The sequence below is a fragment of the Gobius niger genome (assembly GCF_951799975.1).
Source record: "Gobius niger genome assembly, chromosome: 21".
Taxonomy (NCBI): Eukaryota; Metazoa; Chordata; class Actinopteri; order Gobiiformes; family Gobiidae; genus Gobius; species Gobius niger.
The window spans coordinates 9350679-9371133 of record NC_136872.1 but is presented as its reverse complement, the minus strand read 5'-3'; the positions used below and the strand labels follow the sequence as shown (position 1 = coordinate 9371133).

At 42.3% G+C, this 20455-nt stretch overlaps 4 protein-coding genes across 7 annotated transcripts in view; 1 reads left to right on the top strand and 3 right to left on the bottom strand.

Moving 5' to 3' along the window:
• Positions 1–4899, bottom strand: part of chd3 (chromodomain helicase DNA binding protein 3) — a 36130-nt gene extending 31231 nt beyond the window's left edge. Inside the window, exons 1-7 of one of the 4 annotated variants that reach the window (XM_079579819.1) lie at positions 4109–4899; positions 1931–2064; positions 1669–1857; positions 1432–1559; positions 566–804; positions 228–361; positions 19–151 (exon numbers count right to left, since the gene is read on the bottom strand). In XM_079579819.1, the coding sequence (XP_079435945.1) occupies positions 19–151; positions 228–361; positions 566–804; positions 1432–1559; positions 1669–1857; positions 1931–2064; positions 4109–4277 (1126 nt within the window). In that variant the 5' untranslated portion in view covers positions 4278–4899. Of the gene's footprint in view, positions 152–227; positions 362–565; positions 805–1431; positions 1560–1668; positions 1858–1930; positions 2065–4108 lie in introns of all 4 variants that reach the window. The other 3 variants (XM_079579818.1, XM_079579821.1, XM_079579820.1) reach the window with 3 other exon arrangements.
• A 2954-nt stretch (positions 4900–7853) lies between these two features.
• On the top strand, positions 7854–8934 carry naa38 (N-alpha-acetyltransferase 38, NatC auxiliary subunit). Its single transcript, XM_079580660.1, is given in 4 exon segments — positions 7854–7997; positions 8290–8291; positions 8294–8458; positions 8640–8934. Coding segments are annotated over 4 exon segments (354 nt in total). The 5' UTR covers positions 7854–7935; the 3' UTR covers positions 8765–8934.
• Positions 8935–9655: 721 nt separating this feature from the next.
• Positions 9656–13412, bottom strand: dnajc3b (DnaJ (Hsp40) homolog, subfamily C, member 3b). The gene is made up of 12 exons (XM_079580486.1): positions 12925–13412; positions 12396–12506; positions 12174–12298; positions 12013–12087; positions 11722–11865; positions 11367–11548; positions 11149–11268; positions 10955–11060; positions 10744–10864; positions 10520–10652; positions 10285–10433; positions 9656–10203 (listed from the first exon to the last, which is right to left on the bottom strand). The coding sequence occupies exons 1-12, from the start codon at positions 13007–13009 to the stop codon at positions 10052–10054; spliced, it is 1503 nt and encodes a 500-aa protein (XP_079436612.1). The 5' UTR covers positions 13010–13412; the 3' UTR covers positions 9656–10051.
• Positions 13413–14150: 738 nt separating this feature from the next.
• Positions 14151–20202, bottom strand: cldn15a (claudin 15a). Its single transcript, XM_079580459.1, has 6 exons — positions 20146–20202; positions 17109–17374; positions 16546–16710; positions 16019–16100; positions 15828–15935; positions 14151–14369 (listed from the first exon to the last, which is right to left on the bottom strand). The coding sequence occupies exons 2-6, from the start codon at positions 17323–17325 to the stop codon at positions 14279–14281; spliced, it is 663 nt and encodes a 220-aa protein (XP_079436585.1). The 5' UTR covers positions 17326–17374; positions 20146–20202; the 3' UTR covers positions 14151–14278.
• Positions 20203–20455: the final 253 nt, after the last annotated feature.

Sequence of the window (20455 nt, the reverse complement as noted above, 5' to 3'; positions counted from 1 at the left end):
CTGTGAGTTTGTTCTTACTCATCTTCTTCTTCTTCTTGGCGGGTCGTCCGCGCTTGTTCTTCTTGACCCTTCCTGAGCTGTCAGAGCGGACAGAGGAGCTGTGGACACTGGAGTCTTCCTGTTCAGATTCATCCTCATCCATATCATCGCTCTGGAAGGAAACCATTGAAGGCGTAAGACACACGTAACAACAAACTAGTTCATTTGTGAGATACTAGTCCACTCACAGAGCAACTCCTTTTTCTCTTGGCTCCTATAGGTGATAGCTTGATACGAATGGGTGCCATTTTTTTAGCCTTGGCAAGAGCCTTTTTCTTATCTGGGACGCGTGGACTTTTGCTGCGCTTCTTATAGCCCGGCCCTGGAGAATAGCATATGGGAACACATAGGATAAATTAGACGTGTTGTATACTGCCAAAAATAAGGTCAGATGAATGTTGTCCCAGTAATAACCTACTTCATTCACACAATTAAGAGCCTGAAGCAATTGAGTACACAGAAATCCTACCAGTGCGGGCTCATTTCACACATGATTTTGAATGAACAGCGTATTTGAGTTATTGACCTTTGCCCTCTTTGGTCTTGGCCTTGCGGATGGGCGGAGGTTGTGGAGGTGGTTCTGGAGAAGCAGTGGCTGCAGAGACCTGCTCAGCAACAGCGATGGCAGCAGCAGCTGCAGCTGCCGCCACAGCAGCAGCGTTCCCCTTAAAAGGATTGTTGGAGCTGAACTCCCTCCATTTGGCCCCCAGGATGGTCATCATCTTTGACATGGGAATTTTGGGATTCTTTTTTGCAATCATCGGCCTATACACCAAAAACATGAATATGAAACATTTGAATCAAATGCACATAGACTGTATGTGGCCTATTAGCTTCATATGAAATTCTAAATAAATATAGGCATAATTCATTCCATTATTGAAATACTGCATGAGACAGTTATTGTAGCAAAGCTATTTATCGAATGAAACACACAAGAACATAATGTCTAAGGGTAGAGATACAGCACATGCCAGGCTCATGGTCAGTATCACCTGGCTGGAGGATTAACCTATTGTGCATGTTTTTGGTTGATGGGGAAATCGGAAACACCTGGAGGAAACCCATCCAGACACGGGGAGTGAAACATGCTAACTCCACACAGAAAGGCCGCACAGTCCAAGAATCGAACCCGGGACCTTCGTGTTATGAGGCAAAAGCGCTAACCCCTCAGCCACCTGTGACCTTGTGCTGCAGAGGAACCTCTTCATGTCACAATGTAAGGCTTTAAATGCAGACTGCACAATCGCCAGTCAGTGAGAGCAAGGATGATAATGATAAAACGCAGTAATAGCTACTGAAATAACAACCAGAACATTGAATGCTCAGTTTACTCCACCATAGCGTGTCAGTGAGGGCTGTACGTTACCAGTATAGTGAGCATAAAGGTACCTCATGAACTGGCTGAAGGCTTTATAATTGGTGAGTTCCCTGTAGTCTTCCTCGGTGAAGGTATGATCAACATCCTCCAGACCCCACTCTTTTGCCAGCTGGGCTGAGGTTTTCTGTTCAATAGGTTGCTTTGAAGGGAAAAACATGAATCATGACTATTTTATTGACAACAACTCTCCATACAATCTATTTATGTAATGTAAAAACAACTCTAGTATCATTCACTCTGAAGTGTACCTTTGTGGTCTCCTCCTGACTGCTGTCCCGATCGCCATCGTCTTTTTTCTTTTTCTTGGTTTTCTTTTCTTTCCTTTCTTTATGTTTCTTCTTTTTCTTTTTCTCCCCAGATCCATAGTCACTAGCTATACTGTCCGAATTGTCCCCAAAGTCTCTTTCTCTGTCCGAGTCTCTGTCTACATCGCTGCCCTGGAAAATGGGGACCTGCAAAGACTTTAGAATATAGCTGTACACAAAACAACACATAAAATAACAAACTTACAATCTTTTTCCGCTTTTTCGCTTTGACGGGTTTGCCCTCTTTCTCTTTTTTCTTAACGTCCTTCTTTTTCTTCGGACGGCCTTTTTTCTTGCTTGGAACCTCTCTGTCTCTGTCTGATATCTCACGCTCATCGTCTGAAAAGAACCACAGAAAACAGGAGGGTTACAGCATGAATGTAAAGGCACACGTCTCATCTCTTTACAATCTCCTGATATAATTCTCCGCAACAAAAGCCTCATGAGCCCCACTGTGGCTTTGGCGACTTTTGACCGGACTTTGCTCATGACACTTGTTAAGTCAGACTGATGTAAGTGGATTAGTTTCAATGCAGTTTGCCCGTACAGCGATTGTGTTCAAAGTTATTCCGTCTACAAGCAGAACATGTGCAGCCGACATCAAGTTAGACTATTTTAAATGGTGTATCATGTACAGTATAATAACGCATGATTGATGTGAAGCTGCACAAGCATTTGCAAAAGCCTAATATAACAATAAATGTCAAAGTTGCATCACAGCGTGTGTTATACAGCCTGGATAAGCAAATGAGCATCTAAACAAATTCCTTTGGTGCAATATCATAACCTCAGGGAAGGAAAATTAACTTGCAACCTGACCGGAGTAAAATAAGACACACAAGAGCACGAGAGATAAGTGCCGTCTCAGCTTCAGAGAAATGCAGCAAAGCATTAAAGCTGAACCAAAACACGGGCTGTGCGCTCAGCTTGTTTGCTACGGGCAGCGTTTTGTCGGGTTTTATTGTCTGCCTGCCTTTGTCGGTGCGCGCTCTCACCAGCACCGACTGACTCCCCCCCTCCTCCCTCCCTCCCTTCCCTCACCCCCACCCCATTAAACAAGCAGCCCCGCTTCCCGCCTCTCCGTGAAGCGTGCTGCCGCTAAAGACAGGCCGGGGGCGGCAGCAGAGCGCACGCAGGAGTCGGTGATCCAAAGGCCGCGCTCGCGCCGGGTGTGATGAACTGGAACGACTTCTTCTCAACACGTAATTCCCTCACCGGGACCCCATCCACGGCTGTGGCCGCCGCGGGAGGTCGAGAGGGGGTTAAAGCCCTCATCGAGAGGCCCAGCAGTATTTCATGTGTCTGGCTCATGTGGCGGCGGGTCCCGGGCCAATTAACTTAGTCAGAATTACACTTTCTCTGCATGTGTGGCGCACCCCATACAGTAGGATACACCAAACTCACAACAAACTGCATGTAGACTTCAAGCATCACAGGGCACTTTCACTACAACTTCACTCAGAAACTTCCAGAACGTCACATGTATTCACTCAATCATCTGCAGCAGCTCAATGTGGAGCTGTCAAGACCCCAACATTGCAGTGAGCGGTGGCGTGCGTAAAACGACCCTTTGACGCGTGGTTTCGGGGCACTTGAGGAGCTACAAAAGACGACAGCCCTGTGCCATATTGACCCGTCTGCGAGACACAGGGGTGAAGGGGGCACTTTGTGTGTGTCTCCCCCCTGATTTCACAGTTAGACACCGGCTTTATGTGCGCACAACTAAAGACATCATCTCGAGAGAGGAGAATCGTATAGCCCGGGGCAGTGGGAGTCCATGTTTGTGCCAGTCTTTCATGATGAGCGCATTTTACCCTTCAGGGCGACCTTATTACCCCGCACACAAGACTCATTTACATATGTGACATGCCTATCTGTGACCTGTCATGAAGCTTTAGGAGACGAGTTAGGAACTGAGGGGAAGCCACAGCAGAGAGTTGGGTTTGAACTTTGTTGAGATGAGCTGCAGGGAGGAAGTGCATGGAGGAACTTGGCTATAAAAACACAGAAACACATGTCGAGCTAATATTAGTGTTTTGCGACTATCTGCGGAATGGTTTGTCCTGCACGCGCCCTTCTGTTTGCAGCTAATCGAGAGCAGCTCGAGACCGTCGGTGAGGCTAATGAATGATGCTTTCATGGGGACAAAGTTCGTGCATCTTTTTGGACACGTTCTCGCGTTTGCAGAAGATTTTGCGCTTTGCCCTGCGCCAACTCGGGTCCGCGCTTGAATCTACTGGGTCGCAGCGCGCAGGGGACGCTCGCGCACAGGCACCAAATGCAGCTTTTCCGCTACTTTGAGCCGAACGTTTTTAGCCAAATGTGCGGTGTTTTTATTGTGAGTGCGCGCGCTCCCGGCGGCTCGGCAGCTTGCGTACTGTACCTGGCGCGGCCGCGGCGGCTGTTGCAGTTTCCCGAGGCGCCGCCGGTGAGTTTATGTCGCTTGCGTTTTCGTCTAGGTCTCCCTCGTCGTCTTCTTCATCAAAATCTCCTCCTTCGGAATGAACCGCCGTGCCCTCGTCTTCCTCACAGGACCGGAGAGGAGAGGACATTATATCCCTGTCATTGGCGCCGTCCTTGTATTCAAAAAGCGAATTCTTGTCCGATATGATATTTATTTAATATTCAAATCGGCACAGGAAAAAAGTGGGGGGCGTTTTGGAATATTTTACACTAGGCAGAGCAACAAAGATGGCCGCCCTCTTATATTTATTTTTTAACAACCCCCCCAATAAGAAAAAATCCCCTTACATAAAAAATGGCTGACTATATTATTTCAGAACGCACCCCCTCCTCCTTTCTCTATCTCTCTCCCTTTCTCACTCTGCGCGCCCCCTCCCTCCATAAAAACGTACACATTGTTACAAGAAAAAGGGGTGTGTGGCTGCATGTAAGTTATATTGTTAGTTGTTTGTTTCTTTTCCCGTCTGCCCCCTCCCTCTCCGACTGGCTCCCCCCTCGAAGTCCAGCTCAGTCACGAACCCGGCCGACGACTTGCCTCGCCTGATGTCACTGTCACTTGCAAGATCACAACACGCAACACCTCTCGCTTTCTGCATTGCACACATCTATCAAATATGGCCACCTTATAGTCTCCGGAGCCCCCACCGCTGTATAAAGAATTATTTTGGAGCAGCAGGGTTGTGTGTGCGAGTGCTGGGGAGGGATTGAGCGAGAGGGGGGTTGGGAAAATCTGCCGCAGCCATGCCCAGACTTACATCAGATTGTATTGCTTAAAAATTAACTACTTGTGGTGAGGATGAAAACAAGACAGGGTCTGCAAACTGTAACCCCCCCTTTAAAACTCTAAAAATACTCCACTCACAGTGCACAATGCATCCCCAAAACACAGCTGTAAGAATCCAGGCAATGATACTTCTGAGCACTTAAAATATTTGGAGGTTCCAAAGCAGCAGTCTTTGTCATCTGGATGGCAGTAAGGCCATGGGAATCCCTAGACCCCAGCCAGCCCCCGGCTGCTTAGGGCTGTGTTTTGACAAATAGGAGTGGGATTTGCATTTTACATTCAAAGCACACTGCATCTTCAGGGTCAAATGCGATATACGGTAGTTGTCTACATCACACTATTTCTTATAAATGTTTTATAGAGCAAATTAGCAGGAGCTAAGCACTTGTAGTTTTCAGTTTCACATGAAGAAAAACAGGGTTTTGGTTCAACCGTAAAAACATACAGAAATGCAATTTAAATTTACAGTTGATATTTGAAAACGTATATAAAACACGCTGGTTTGAACACTAATGTAGATTAGCTATATTCGGCTAATGATAATTAAAAAGAAAAACTTAGACAAAGGAAAGACACATTTTTGACGGGCCTATAATGCATGGGTTCACTAGTGTTATTACACTGATATAAGTTACACTGATCTGTAAAAATAAACATATAATGTGACTAATTTTGCAATTGCCATTGTGTATACAGTAGTAGTGTGTGTGGTGATCTGATATATCCAGGCTCTAAATTTACCTTTTTGTGGAGATCTTGGCTTTCAGTTCTGTTTGGCTTCAACAACTACAGGTCACCTCATGCAGACCAGCAGCTCCAGCCATGTGCACGCTTTTAGCCCGGCTGCAACAGGTGTCGGCATCCCTGCTCCCACAGAAGAGAGAAGAGGAATTCGTTAGTGCCTGTTCCAAAGGCCACATCTGCCAAGGCCCACACATGGGCTGAGAAGATGCTGCGTATGTGCGGCTGGAGACCCCCACTGAGCCCCTGGCCACTGAGGAGACTGTGGCTGCCAATGCAAGGGACTGGCTAGACAGCAGCAGAAAATACCCACGGACTGTCAGTGAGGAACATTATACAACTGTGCTTGTCTCTTACCATGTCTCTGCAAAAATGGGTGAACTTAGCTGGGGTTCTCATAAGCCACAGGGCCTGACACAGTGCTCTAGTGTGAAGCAGTGACTCTCTCCCTCCCTCGCAGCACCCCCTGTGTCCGTTTGGCAGGGAGACATACCGAGGATGAGAGGGAAAAGCGCCTCCCCTGGGTGCTGCGCGCTTGCTAACCCACATTTTATTCAGTGTGACACAGAGGAAGACACTGCTCCTGTGCACCACTCAGAGCAGTGCTGTCTGAACTGAGGTAACCCAGTGAGTGAGCAGATAAAGCTTAAATAACAGCCTCACAGCAGTGGCCTATGGGCTGACTGTGGGCAAGAACTGTAGCTCACACCATTCCCGATCATGTGCAAAGGAAATAGTACATATTTCATCTTCAGTGCCTTGTAAAACAATGTAGGGCTGCACAATTCATCGCAATGTAATTAAATTAGCAATTTTAACGGTTGCAATTAGCAAATCACAAAGGCAGCAGTATTTTAGTTTAGTAATTGAAAAAAGTATCATTCAGGTATCGGTATTGTAAACCAAGTATTGTTAAAGTACCCAGCCCAGTTTAACCTCTTAACCCCCGCCTTAAACAAGCACATTTTTTTCCAGTTCAGCTTTACCCAAATCTAAAAGCTTCTCGACTGGGGTTCACAGCCTATAGGCCACTTGCTTGTTTGTCACCTGTTATGTTGCTTTTTTTTTCTCGTTCTTTTGATGCTTTTTTTGCCGCCCTTTTATCCTCATTTACGTCTTGTTTTTGTAGCTATTTTGACACTTTTTTCAAGAAGCTTTTAGATTTGGGCAAAGCCAAACAGGAGAAAATATGCTCGGTTCAGCTGGGGGTTAAAAGGTCAAACCATTGTCAGAGCATCACAATGGGCAGGGCCGCCTTAACCACTGGGCTCGCCTGGCAGGAGCCCAGGGGCCTACAGGGACCTTTAGGGAACTTTAGGGGCCTCACAGTTTTCTGATTGGAAACATACCTCTGTGAGTATAAGTGAGCCCGATAACATTAGAGTGAGTGGGTGGGTGTGGGGGGCTATATTTCATGGTTAGCCCAGGGGCCTATGGGTAGGTTAAGTCGGCCCTGACAATGGGGTGATGCTGTTGGGCCCCAAGTTCAAAGTGGCCCCATGTCTGTCTTATTTTTACTGTCTATGGTCTTAACCAGAGCTTGAAAATGTTTTACCAGTATTGATCATAAAAGTCAGCTTTGCTAACACTGACATTTTAAAATCTCACAGGGTGTTTTTTCATTCATCAGGGTCACACATTGAAATGCAAACAGCATAAAGGGCCACACATCGGTGATCAATGCAAACATTAAATCGGGTGCATTTATAAGAGGTGTAAACAGTGCCTCACTCAATAAAAAGTTAATTTTTGAGGTTTTAATGTTGTGTCAATTCAACACAGAGCCACAATAATACAATGATCTGGAGGCCACATTTGGCCCCCGGGCCTCACCTTAGTGCACGCCCTGATTTGCATACAAGGTTTTTGGCACTGAAAGCCCTTATTGCCCAAAATAGAGACTTGTTTAAATAATACAGCTTCAACTCTTAATCCGAAACGACATCTGAAAATGCTAGGCTATATATTTACTGATAATATATATATTTTTATATATTGAATATTGAATATATGTACAATTAAGCAAACAAATATCCACACAATAATTATATATTCACAACCTTTAAGCGAACACACTAAAACAACATTTAAACTTACGCTTGATGAGTTTATGCGGATTTTATCCGTGTGTTTTATGGTTTTATTCAGTAAACTTCACAACATCCGGTTTGCAGGTCCGTCCGCGAAATGCGTCCGTGTCAAATACAAGCGAAGGAGAAGGAATGGCAACAATGATTGAGGAAAATGGTCCATCGACACACGTAAGGCAATATTTCTGGTTAAAGTAAACACACGCTCCTACTTCTACATTATATAGGGTGTGTAAATATTTCGTTTAACAACTGCATTCCTGTGGAAATCAGTGTATGTGTATTAGCAAGTGGCTAACTAGCTAGCAATCATGTTTCACATTTGCATTGCATTTTCAATTAAGTATGTGTTTAGGAAATGTGTTGTGGATTAGATGCATATATAATCATGATTTTAGCTATGTAAATCATGTTGGTCTGCCTTTTTGTTTTGCTGTCTGGTAATGTATGCCTTTTAATTCTAATATCTTACCATTGGTCCTGTAGCCTGAAGCCTCCTCCTCGTCTCTGGCCAGGCAGAAACTTGAAGGACTTCTCAACAAGAACATGAGGATCAGAATGACAGATGGACGGACTCTGGTGGGACTTTTTCTTTGCACAGACCGTGACTGTAATGTTATCTTAGGCTCAGCACAAGAATTCCTCAAATCTACAGGTAAGTTTACTGCAAAGTCTACAGTCACTGAACATGTTTGACTTAACTTACCAGTATCTCCCTGCAGACCTGCATTTATTGGTAATTTAAAATACAGGTCTAGAATGTACCTTGCTGTGATTATGTTACAGTTGTAAACAGAATATGTATAATATAATGTATATATCTTTTTCCTTCTTAGACACATTTTCCCAAGGTGAGCCCCGAGTGCTAGGCTTGGCCATGATCCCAGGGCATCATGTAGTTTCTATTGAAGTGGAGGCAGACACTCTGGAGGATGCACAAAGCTTTGGAGTGAACCACTGACACTTCTTTGCCTGTTTGGATGAAACTCTGGGAGACGGTTTGAGCACTAGACCCAGGCACAGACCAAACAGAATGGACAATGGGACTGTTTCACTTCTCTCATGACTCAAACCTATCTCACTTTCCCAGCTGTGAATACTGTGTGTTGTGTATTATGTTAATTTGTCGATGCTTTTTAGTTTGTTTTAACTAATCAATAATTATCAGTGTTGATAGAAATATCACCAAGGAATTAAAAAGCATTGACATTTTTTGAAAACATTTTGTTTTATTTACTTGACCGTCTCAGCCCAGTTAATGGCAACATATAAAGTTTATTGCCACTGTAACAGCAGAAACCCGAAAGTAAAACCTCTACCGCTGACTTAAATACATCACATTGGGTTCACACAATCAAGCAGTTGGTACATACAGTATATTTCGAGCTGGTAAAATAACTTAAGTTGCAAGATTTGATTCTCGTTTAACAGGAAGCATATGGGGTTTCACCATCATTGCAATTTCAAATGCATAACTTAAATCACATAGTTTGATCTTAGATGTGCTCGATTCAAGCTCAGTACCACTAACCTGAGTGCAGAGATCTTTCTGACCTTTACATGAATGAGGCTCTGAGCCACTGGAGTCACATAATCCGTCAGTAACTCAAAGGCTTTTAAAGCCAACAGTAACAATTCAAGAAGAAATGGAGTGGATGAATAAAAGTGACAGTGAAAATGTTTTGCAAAACAAGCGCTTGATACAAATGGCTAATTTTCATTTTGATAAATAATAATTATCAGTCACATGTCATTGAAATTAAATCTCCCAAAAAAAGGGAATAGAACATTTCTAATTAAGTGAAAACATCATTGGTTATCTTTTGGATGGAAGTACTATCCAATATTTCCAATATCATTCTTTTGTGTACATTTTACAGAAACAGTTCTGTACATTTCTCACTTTTCGGAATACTGTAAACTGGATGCCACTGACGGCAAACAATCCTTAAACGCAAGAGAGAAAATAATCTCTTAGAAATATGCTTTTCAATGGCACAAACAAAGCAAGTGGTAAAGCAGTCATTGGTACGTGGCCGCTTTATAATACAACACAACTTAATTTTCTTAAACCACAAACCCAGACGAGGTTAACTGTAGCTTAGAAAGTCTTTTTGCAACTCGTCTGTGTCTTTGGAATAAGAACACAATGAGCAGGAGTCTGTAGGAGTCCAAACTTGGTAAAGGCAAGACAATCCAATGTCAGATAAACTCCCAATCGTCCAAAAAGTCTGTAAAGTCCTCCTCCCTAGTTGTACTGGAACTTAAAATGGAAGCTTCCACCGGACTCAAATGGATTAAAGTGGAAAGGCCAGCCATGTCCCCCCTGTCCACCGCCTCCTCCCTGCTGGTTCTCTGGATCAAGAGGATCTTCGCCCTGATCAAACTTCTGCCTCATTTCTAAATATACAACATGGAGTCAATTAACAACCAAATCAGGGCTAGGGTGATTAAACAGCAGTATTTAGAGATGACCCTTACCTGGATCTGTGAGGACCTCTTTAGCAGACGCAATATCAATGAATTTCTTTTCTGCTTCCTTCTTCTCTGCCTCCGATTGAAAGTTATCCGGATGCCATTGTTGAGCCAACTTTCTGTAGGCTTTGGTAATTTCCTGCTTATTGGCGTTCCTAAGAAAACAATGTCATCAATTATTTTTTCCTCTTTATGGTGAGGTGTTTAAAGTCAAGAAAAAAATGCTTAACAACTTATTTACCTGCCAACTCCAAGTATTTTATAATAATCCCTTTTGCGGGAAAGCTTGAGTAGCCTATGAGCCTTTTCCAGCCCTTCCCGAATTTCATTGCTGTCGCTGTCAAACTCTCGCGCCTCTTGATAGTCTTCCACAGCTGAACATTTCATAAAAATAAAAACAAATCACAATAAGACTGACAGAAAAAATGTAGCAGAACTACTTCTGACATTGAACAAAGTGCTTACCCTTCTCATACTCTTGATTGAGAATGTAAGCTTCAGCGCGATCTCTGAGAATATAGGCGTTCCGAGGGTCCCTCTGGTGTGCTTCTGAACACGCGTCGATAGCCTCTAATGGCATTTTCTCCTGGGTACAAGAAATTTACAAGAAAACTGTCAATGTAAGTTAAAAAAAAATAGCAAAGATTTAGGGGGGAAAAAGGTGTTGAGAAATTACCTGAACTAGGCAGAAACAGATCCGCTCTTTGGCAAGGTTGGTGTAGTGTATTGTGTTTGGCTCCGTTTTCATCACCGATTCATATTTTTCAATTGCTTCGTGAAACCTAGAAGAGGTACGTCCACTTTTAATTCATTTTGAACAAGGTAGTACATGTGTCTAAGTCCTTTATTAAGATTCTTGACAGAACTGACCTCTGCTCCTCAATGAGCTCGTCTGCAAAGTCCAGCTGCTTACTGAGCTTTTTCACCTGCCTGTAGTGGCTCAAACAGTCCTTATCATCCTGGTCCAGCTTTAAACACTCTCTGATCTGGCTGCACAGAATGTAAAGCAGTGAGTTCAGAGCAATATGCAAATGTAAAGCAGGAAATTAGACTCTTTGCATGACATCGTTTGCTTATTCGGGTCTTACGTCAGAGAGTCGTGGTGTTCTCCGAGGCTGTAGTGCAGCAGGCTCAGCTTGAGGAAGGCGGCGCGGTTGTCGTTGCGGAGCCTTGTGGTGGGCGCCAGATCCTGTATGGCTTTCTGTGGATCTCCCATGCGAATGTGACAGTCCGCTCGTAGTTCCCGCGATTCAGGATCCCACGGAGAAATCTAAGAAAACAAAAAAGCTTAAAATCACTTTGAAGGACATTTGAAACAAACTGCATTGACACCTCACATTAAGCTGCTATAGCTAAAGTCAATGCTATGTCAACAGGATATTGTTCCACCCTCAAACAATACTAACCCGTCATCCCATAAAACCTTTATCAGATGTAACGCACCTCTATGACCCGTTCAAGCAGGAAGACAGTGGCGCTGTAATCCCCCCGGTGATAAGCTTCATGTGCATCCTCTTGCAGCTCCTCCAACTCCCTTGTCCTCTTCAACTGATCATTAGCTTCTTCACTTTCTGGATTGCGCTGCAACTGCAGGTGAACAACAACACAAAAAACACTTTCAGAGATTTCTTCACACTATTGATGACGGAATATGACAGCTTAGGAAGATCCAAAGCTGGAAAACAAGCCGTCACTTCTGCCTTGAGAAAAAAAAGTAAATGAAATTAAACTTACCACAATTTCAAAGTCTTCCTTGGCTTCCTGAGAGTTCCCCTGTTTCAGTAGTATATTACCTCGCTGCAGCCTGGCCTTGGAAAGAGCAGATAATTAAAGCACCAGAAGAAAACACAGCCTTGAGTCTTATCTTGTTATGGATATGGAAATGTACTACATACTGCTAAAAAGTCAGGCTTGAGCTGAATGGCCTTGGTCAGGTCAGGCAGTGCAGATTTGGACTTCCCCATGGCGAGGAATACTGCTGCCCGCTTGTAGTAAGTCAAGTAATTTTTAGAATCTCCCTCTGACAAAACACAAAAATGCGTAAAGGTGGCTATTAGCACCAAAAACCAGACTACTCAACTGGGTTTGGAGAAACGTGCATGTCTGTGAAACCTTACCCACTGCAGAGTGGTAGTGGGACAAGGCTTCAGCCAGCTGACCAGCGGCCAAGAGTTTGCGGCCCATCTCCAAGTGGTGCTCAATCTCGACTTGAGTTGCGCCCAGGATACCTGTGATACCAAAACAGTTTAAAGAAGCAGAACAAAGCAGATAGTTCCAACTATTTCATTATTTTAGGCCGTTTTACAGACCTTTGGGAGTCTTTTTTATAATATTGCGAGAAATACTGTCAAAATGTCAGTTAATGCCATAATGTTGAAGTCAAGAGTAGTCTGATTAACATAGACATTGACAGGAGTCATCAAGCGTTCAGTCTGGACTAAAATTTAGACCAAACACATGTTATTATACCGTAGTTGACAACAGATCATGATGGATCAGATGTGTGCATGTCACCAGGTGACATCCTGTGACAGCTCAACAGACTTAGGACATGTAGGAACTAAGAATCACGTAACTCATGAAACACCCGTAGCAAACAGCTCTTATTCCTGCTTTAAACCTGTTGTAACCTGAGCCTCGACTCACCGTCCAGCTGGAGGTCCAGAATGACACAGAGCAGTGACAGGGAGCAGAGGATCCCGCTGACTCCAGCCCGTCGACAAGCCTCCATTGTCGGCTTTATCTTCACTGTGACCCCGGAGACAGCGAAATCACCCTCGGTTCCGTAGGAAGCACTACCTATGTCATTTGTATCGGTGTTTTCTTTAGCAATCCATCATCTTTTCCGTGAGAACAAACGCAGAATAATAACGACGGTGTATTTACGGTCCCGCTGTGCCAAGAGTCCGTGTGGAAAAGCTTCTCCGTGAAAAGGTTCCTGCTACGCCGATATAATCTTAAAAAGATATCTGACTTATTCGACTCCACTTGACATTTGCTGCATTGTCACAGAGACCTCAAGAGCGCCGCTTTTACTCTCGGTATATGACAGCTTTCTACGGTGGACACAGGACACCGCTACCCTTCCTTTCTGGCCTACATTCCCAGGATTGGTCTGCACGGTCTTTCCGCGTTTGCCTTGAAACGTGGGCTGCTCTCATTGGAGGGATTAATTTAACTCGCACTTTCGCTTGCGGTCCTCTCAGGGTTGTCTGGTTATATCTATGGGTTATTATAACCTAATCATCAAGGCCAGTTCTAATTTCATCTGCATCATTATCAGGCTAAATGTCAAATAAGCTTACAAAACTATAGGCAAACAAGTCAAGCTAGTGAAATAAGTCTATAGATATTCATACATATAATGCAACAAAACCTATTAGTATGACAACAACAACAACAACAACAACAACAATAATAATAATAATAATAATAATAATGATAATAATAATAATAATAACAACAACAATGATAATAATAATAATCATCATCATCATAAAGTCGATAATAACAAAATCAGGTCAAAACGCAGCCCTGTAGCATGAATATAGCCCTAAAGGAGATACACAATTACCACATGCTGAGAAATCCTGTTCTTGGGAGATTGCAGTATTTACATAGGTCTGTAATTCATGTTCATAAATGACAGCCTGACTATGAAAACAAAATTAAGTTTAATCCAACTTTTACAGTACACTTTTAGATGCAACCTGTGGTAAAAAGTTTTAAAATACAAAGAAACGCAAGATCCAAAAACTCTACAGAAAACATATTTTGAAACATTTTATTTCATGCAAATGTAAAAAGAAAAAAAAAGAAAGAAAATGTAATAAACTATAAAACTGTACAAAAACAACCCAGATGTTGGTCATTTAAAATCAATCTATAGCTAAACTTTGTACATCATATTACAACATCATGGAAAATGCTCCATAGAAGTTTTGCAGGTCTTAAATCCACCAAAGCAACACCCACCCAAAGTTCAACCTTGACCCTTCTTTCAGACGTAGGCATTGCGCCCGTAAGTGCTGGCAGCGGCACTGCGGGCTGCTCCGGAATAGGCTGTCCCCCTGCTGTGATACGGCACCGCACTGAAGGAAAGGAAACAACACAAATATTTGTTCATTATTGCTTTAGAACAAAACTGAAAATGATTCCTTTCTTCCTCAACCTATTTGCTGTCGACTGAGGTGGAAATTTAACATAGGCACATTTTTAAACAATATTTACTAAGTATTATTAGGCTACATGATTATAAGTAGTCCCTGGGTAGAGTAATCATTCATTGTACAAAGAGCGCTGTTATTTTTAAATTGTAATTTAAAAAGTATCTAATAACTACTCAAGTAAGAGTAGTAACTTACACATAATATCTGAATTCTGCTTAGTAGACTTTTGATTGATAAAAAACATATATATACATATTATGTTATCAAAGAGTCACAAATAAATGGAAAAGGTATTGATACAAAAAGATAAAATTACCAAAAGTACAAAACAAAACAGTATGGATTGATACAACAACAACTATCCTGGTTACAATGTGTCCTGTCCCTATGTCCAATCATTAAAAGAACTCCTATTGAAACACGGAATAACACACTTGTCCATCTGGGCATAGAGTTCCCCATGAGTCAAGCACTGGACCGATCTCCATTCCTATTTGCAACAAAGTTATTAAAACAAAATTCCAGAAGTGTGGGACTGTCCTACTTTGGACTGTTTTAAAAACAAATTATGGGACATCGATAAGAGGCTGATCTTTGAAGTTATGTTTTAATATTCATGAACCCATCCGTCAATGCCTTTGGGCACGAAGTTTCTACTTAAAAGTTGTAATAAAAAGAAAAAAAGAAAAAAAAGATAGTCTATTTGTTCTTTCAAGTACCTGGAGTAGTTACAGTTTTCAAATGTGCCACTAGGGGACGCCAAAGCATAACGTGTCACAGCAAAAAGCCAATTTATCGTTTCTGCAAAGAAGTTCACGACTTTGGTAATATTCTTTCTCAAGTCACATTTCTTCATCTTGTTTTACTCATGATGGCTTCAACACGGGACCTTTCTTTTTGCAAAACTTTACTTTGTAAAGGTCTAAGGCTAATAAGCTGATGCACTTGAGTAACTATTGCTAACCAAGTCTATAACCAAAATGTGAATGATTAACTGTTTAGACACAGGAGATTAGTATGGGCTTCATAGAAAGTTCTCGTTGCCTCCGCCCTCTTCGATATGGATTTTCCATTAGCACTCAATCAATCAAAAATTGTGTTATAAAGCAATAAAAAAATACGGATGTAGGTTGTAAATTAGGTCAAGTTCTAGTTATTAATTAATAGCTTTTATTTCTTTATATAGAGTTTTGCAAGGTTATTTGTACTTGAATGAGTATTGAAATTACTATAATTTGTGTTTTACTACAAAGAAAGCTTGGGTTGGGACAATAATCACTATATGGATAACAATAAACACATTTGCACTGGAGTATATCTTCTACACTAGACAGATAGAGGTCGACTGTTTACAGATAAAACACTTAGTCTCGAACTCACCGCTTCTCGTCTGATGCCATTTTGCAGGAGCAGGTGAGGCAGGCCCCACCCGCGATGGCCAGCACCGCAGAGCACCAGCCGATGTACAGCCCCTCTCCGATCTCATACCTGCCACAGTGAGCCCCACGTCAGCGGGACATCCCACACAGTGCATAACACAATTCACCTCAACAGTTCGATGAATGACTTACTTTGTTCCGACAAAGAGAGGATTAAAGAAGTCCTGGGTGATGTTGAAAGCGTACCACGACACCGACACCATAGTGCAAAGACCTTGGAGAAATAATGAAATGTTACTTCAAGGCAGACTTTTTCTACTCTTTTTATTGTCTTGAAATGTAAAGTAAAAATCAACACTCCCTTAGCATGCAGCAATTATTTTATTGATTTGGCATAGGCCCAATAAAACTCAGCTACATCCGTCGTTTTATGTGTTTGGGAACAGCACAAAGATCTAAAGGTTTACAGGTTTAGATAAGTGGATCACGCATTAGCAGGAAGGTTGCTGTTCTTTCACATAATCTACACAGTTGCTATGCCCTTGATGAAAACACTAGATAAAACCTAATCTACATCATCTTAGTGAGCCTTTACCACATGTTTTCTTTTTGCACAGTTCATTCTGTGAGCCCCTCCCTGCACTGTACCCTTTACCCCCCCCCTACACACACACAGTCCGCCGCACACCCTGGGCAGATCTGGTTCACGTCCTCCTCACCTTGTAGCATGAACAGAACCCCGGCCGTCCCCGCGATCCTCCCCTTGAGCACATAGTTTTCCCCCCCGGCTTTGGAGCACTGGACCCCGATCAGAGCTGCCACCAGCCCGAATGAGCCCAGCGCGATGGCCGTGATCATCAGGGCACGAGACGCCTGGATGTAGCCTGGATACAAAAACACAAAAGACAAGACACAGGTTATCAACTTTTACAAGCCTCGGGAGATAATGTCTGAATGTCTGAAGATAGGTAAGATGTCTCGTGATGCGCCTGCGATAATGACCAAAAGACAGTGAATGCAAAGCGAGACAAATTTCCTATTCACATTATTCACATACAAATTTCCTATTGACATTGACATTATACTACTGCCTTTGTGTCCCTAGGCAGGACACTTTGCTCACATGGACTGTCACTTTACATGTGGCTGGATGTGAGAGGGAATCTGGCAGGAAAATGGGAAGAAAAAGCAACTGAAGCTTTAGTCACTGCACAAATAAGGGTATTAAGAATATCCTATCTAGATCATTGAAGAGACTATTAATCTTATGAGTTAAACTTACCACTCAGAGCCAGCAGAGAGGGAAACTCCCTGCAGTTGTGGACCCCAGTCGAGTCCGTTGCACAGGACATCCACAGGTTCTCATAGATGGTGGATGTGGTGATGACGTTCCCGTCCACCGTCGAGGTTCTCCAGTACCGGTTGGGCAGGGCCACCCCGGCCATGACCCAGCCGACAAAGCCCAAAACCAGAGCTACCACTTCCACAATCGGATCCATGATCCCAAGTGGTCCAGCAGCAAAGGGAGAGAATCCAGATCTTGTTAAGCTAATTAGCAAAAAATTAAACAGAAAAAAAAAAAACGATTCAAAACGGTTAGTTGCAATATTGGTCAAAGTGTCAGTAACTTTCTTTCTCTGCCCCCGATGGTGTGAGATGTGTTCACCTCAACAGATATGTATAATCATTTATACGAGAACACTCCTCCCCTCTTCACTCTCTCTGCGTTTTTTTTTTTCTTTGAATTTTTACACCCCTGAAACTGAACAGGTGTTTATCGGCACACTTGGGTCCAATGGTCATGTGTTGATCCTAATAAGGCCAAGTTTACTATGCTCATTACTGCTTTATTCAAAAATGACAACGTTTTTTTTTGTGACGTTTTATGAATATTTGGAATAAACCTAAGTAGATTAGTAGAAAATAATGTATTGTGTGATTAATTAAGAATAACTTAAAGAAATAGTTTACACCTCAGGGTAAATATCATTGAATGCCAAAACAGTCCGTGTGTCATTCTTCTTGGCAGCTCATGAAAAACACATTTTCCCACCCCTTGTATGTAATCGGAAATGGGAAACAAACTCTGACAATGTGTCAAACAATGGTGAATAAAAGGTGAATGACAATAGAAAATGAGCACTACTTTGGGTCCCATGGGTGTAACAAGTTGTAGTGACCTCACGGGTGCTCTTCCAAGGAGCCGATAGTGCATGAAAACAGAAGAAAGACTGGCTGTGAGTGTCGAAAGCAGTCGAAGAGGTTTGGAGGCACTCTGCAGTTGTGAAAATTAAAATCCTTTATTGTGGCATGGATAAAAAGATTTAAAAATGCCAATGCGTTTCGACAGCTATGTCTTCATCAGGGCGATTTTTGATGAAGACATAGCGGATGAAGACATAGCTGTTGAAACGCGTTGGCATTTTTAAATCTTTTTATCCATGCCACAATAAAGGATTTTTAATTTTCCCAACTACGGAGTGCCTCCAAACCTCTTTGACTGCTTTCGACACTCACAGCCAGTCTTTCTTCTGTTTTTAGTGAATGAAAGGTGTTGGATGGGAGCAGAATTTAACTCTCAAGAGGCTGGAAATGTAATTTTCAAAGTACAAAAAAGTGTAATTTGCGCTGCTTTTGTTGCATTATTTACTGCAGAAGTACCGATAATGTACTGCATTACTTCTGCATTGCCTGTTGAAGTAAAAATAAAACAAAATAAAATAAAATAAAATACTGAATAGAAAAAAGAGGTTTTATTAACTGGTTGAGTCACTTCCTAATAAAGCAGATAGGACAATGTGTTTCTTAAGGGGAGAACAGTCCTATTACATAGATGATGTATTTACGTGTGTATGTCGATATGAAGGGCAATTTGGATCGATGTTTTATTGTTTTGGTTTGTACTTCTCAAGGCTGCAGATACAAGGTCACTGTGACAAAGCACCACGCCTTGCCTTTAGCTGTATTATTTTGGAAAGGTTTCAACGTACAGTATCTCAAGTTTAAACCAAAATCCCAAAGATAAGGACAAGGAGATAGAGAGTGGGATCAAGTCATGTCTGAGTGTCCATTAAGTACCTGCCTGATAGCCAGGTCAGGTGCACTGTTAAACCCGGAGCACACAGATAATGCTAACATAAATCCTGGCTGTCAGACTTGGAAAAAAGAAGGGAACCTGGGATCTGTCTTAAAGGTCACATGTGAGGAGTTCTGTGTCACTTTCGAAACAAACTGTTATAGCTCAAAGTAATATCTAGAGAAAAAAATTACTTTTTTCTTATTTGAGGTATATTTGCATTCCTGCGAGTTTGTGTGCATGGCTCATTTTATGATTCAGTGTATAAACAAATCATCAATATATTTTTTGTGAAACAATAGTGGAAATTTACTAACCCCATAAACCTCTCTTTATGATCGCACTGTTTGAAGAGACTGCTTTACAACTGCCTTGCAGTGATTCCTTATGTTTGTCTTGATGTGGACAATCCACTGGATAAAACAATACTTTATGTGATGCTTGTAAAAACTTCTATCTGGAACGAAAGTGGATATTTTTAATGCTGCTTTCTAAGAAAGACACATCAGTGACAGGATAAGAGGGAACACGACTCATAAAGACTTATGTGGCCTGACTCTAAAGCTTTTGCACAGGTTTTTTGACTAAGACATCGAGTGCTGCCTTAAAAATCATACCGGCAACAGATAGGTTTAAATAGCAGCGATTTGATATAAATACAGCGTGTGTAGAAACTTACAATTAACTCACACCATATTTCCACCTTCATTTTATTTCCATAATCTTTCGTTGAGTCCTGTGGAAATGGTGATTACTGGTATGAAATGCCATAAATGTGATCATATTCGCACTAATATACAGTATAACTATAATCACAGTCCTAGAGCTAGAAAGACCAAATCAGTATAGACGGCTTCACAGCAGGCAGGTGATGTTTGTGGTAAAAGAAAAAAAATGTTTATGATGAGTTAAAATATAAATTGTTGTTGTTGTGAACTGAAAGTCATAAATAATGTCGTATATTATGGGCATTCAAAGAGGCCATCTGTCTGTGGGCGCAATACCTCTGGATTATAGTTCAACTTCAAATTGCCCTGACGACAAGCATCCAGGCTGTAATTTAACCAATATTGCTCTTTCACATATTCCCTTTCTTCAAAGTGCTTACACATTATTGTCCCCGTCATGACAGAACTTTGTGCACATTGGCCCTTGTAACCCACTCAAGCACATCCAAATTACACTGGTTTTGAGAACTCATTGCACAGTGCGACCGCGTACCAGGCCAGTGATTAAATATTACCTCAGTCTTCGCTTTTGACGTCGTTTTTGGATGTCACTTCTGGACACTCAATCACCCCAATTCACACCACAGGAGGTTTACCTCTGTCATCTGTCCTGGGCCAGTTTCGGTGCTGTCAGATGGGTTAATGTGTAACACAGATAACGGCGTCTCCGATAGCCCCCATAAGCCTTCCTGTTGTAAAAGACAGAGTGAACGACTTATTCTCTGATGGGGTCAAAGCGAACACATCTTCAAGTGTAGTTAATCTGGGCCCAGCACGTTTTTCAATCAATGTGTGCACGCCCAAGATAAAGACGAAACTTAAATT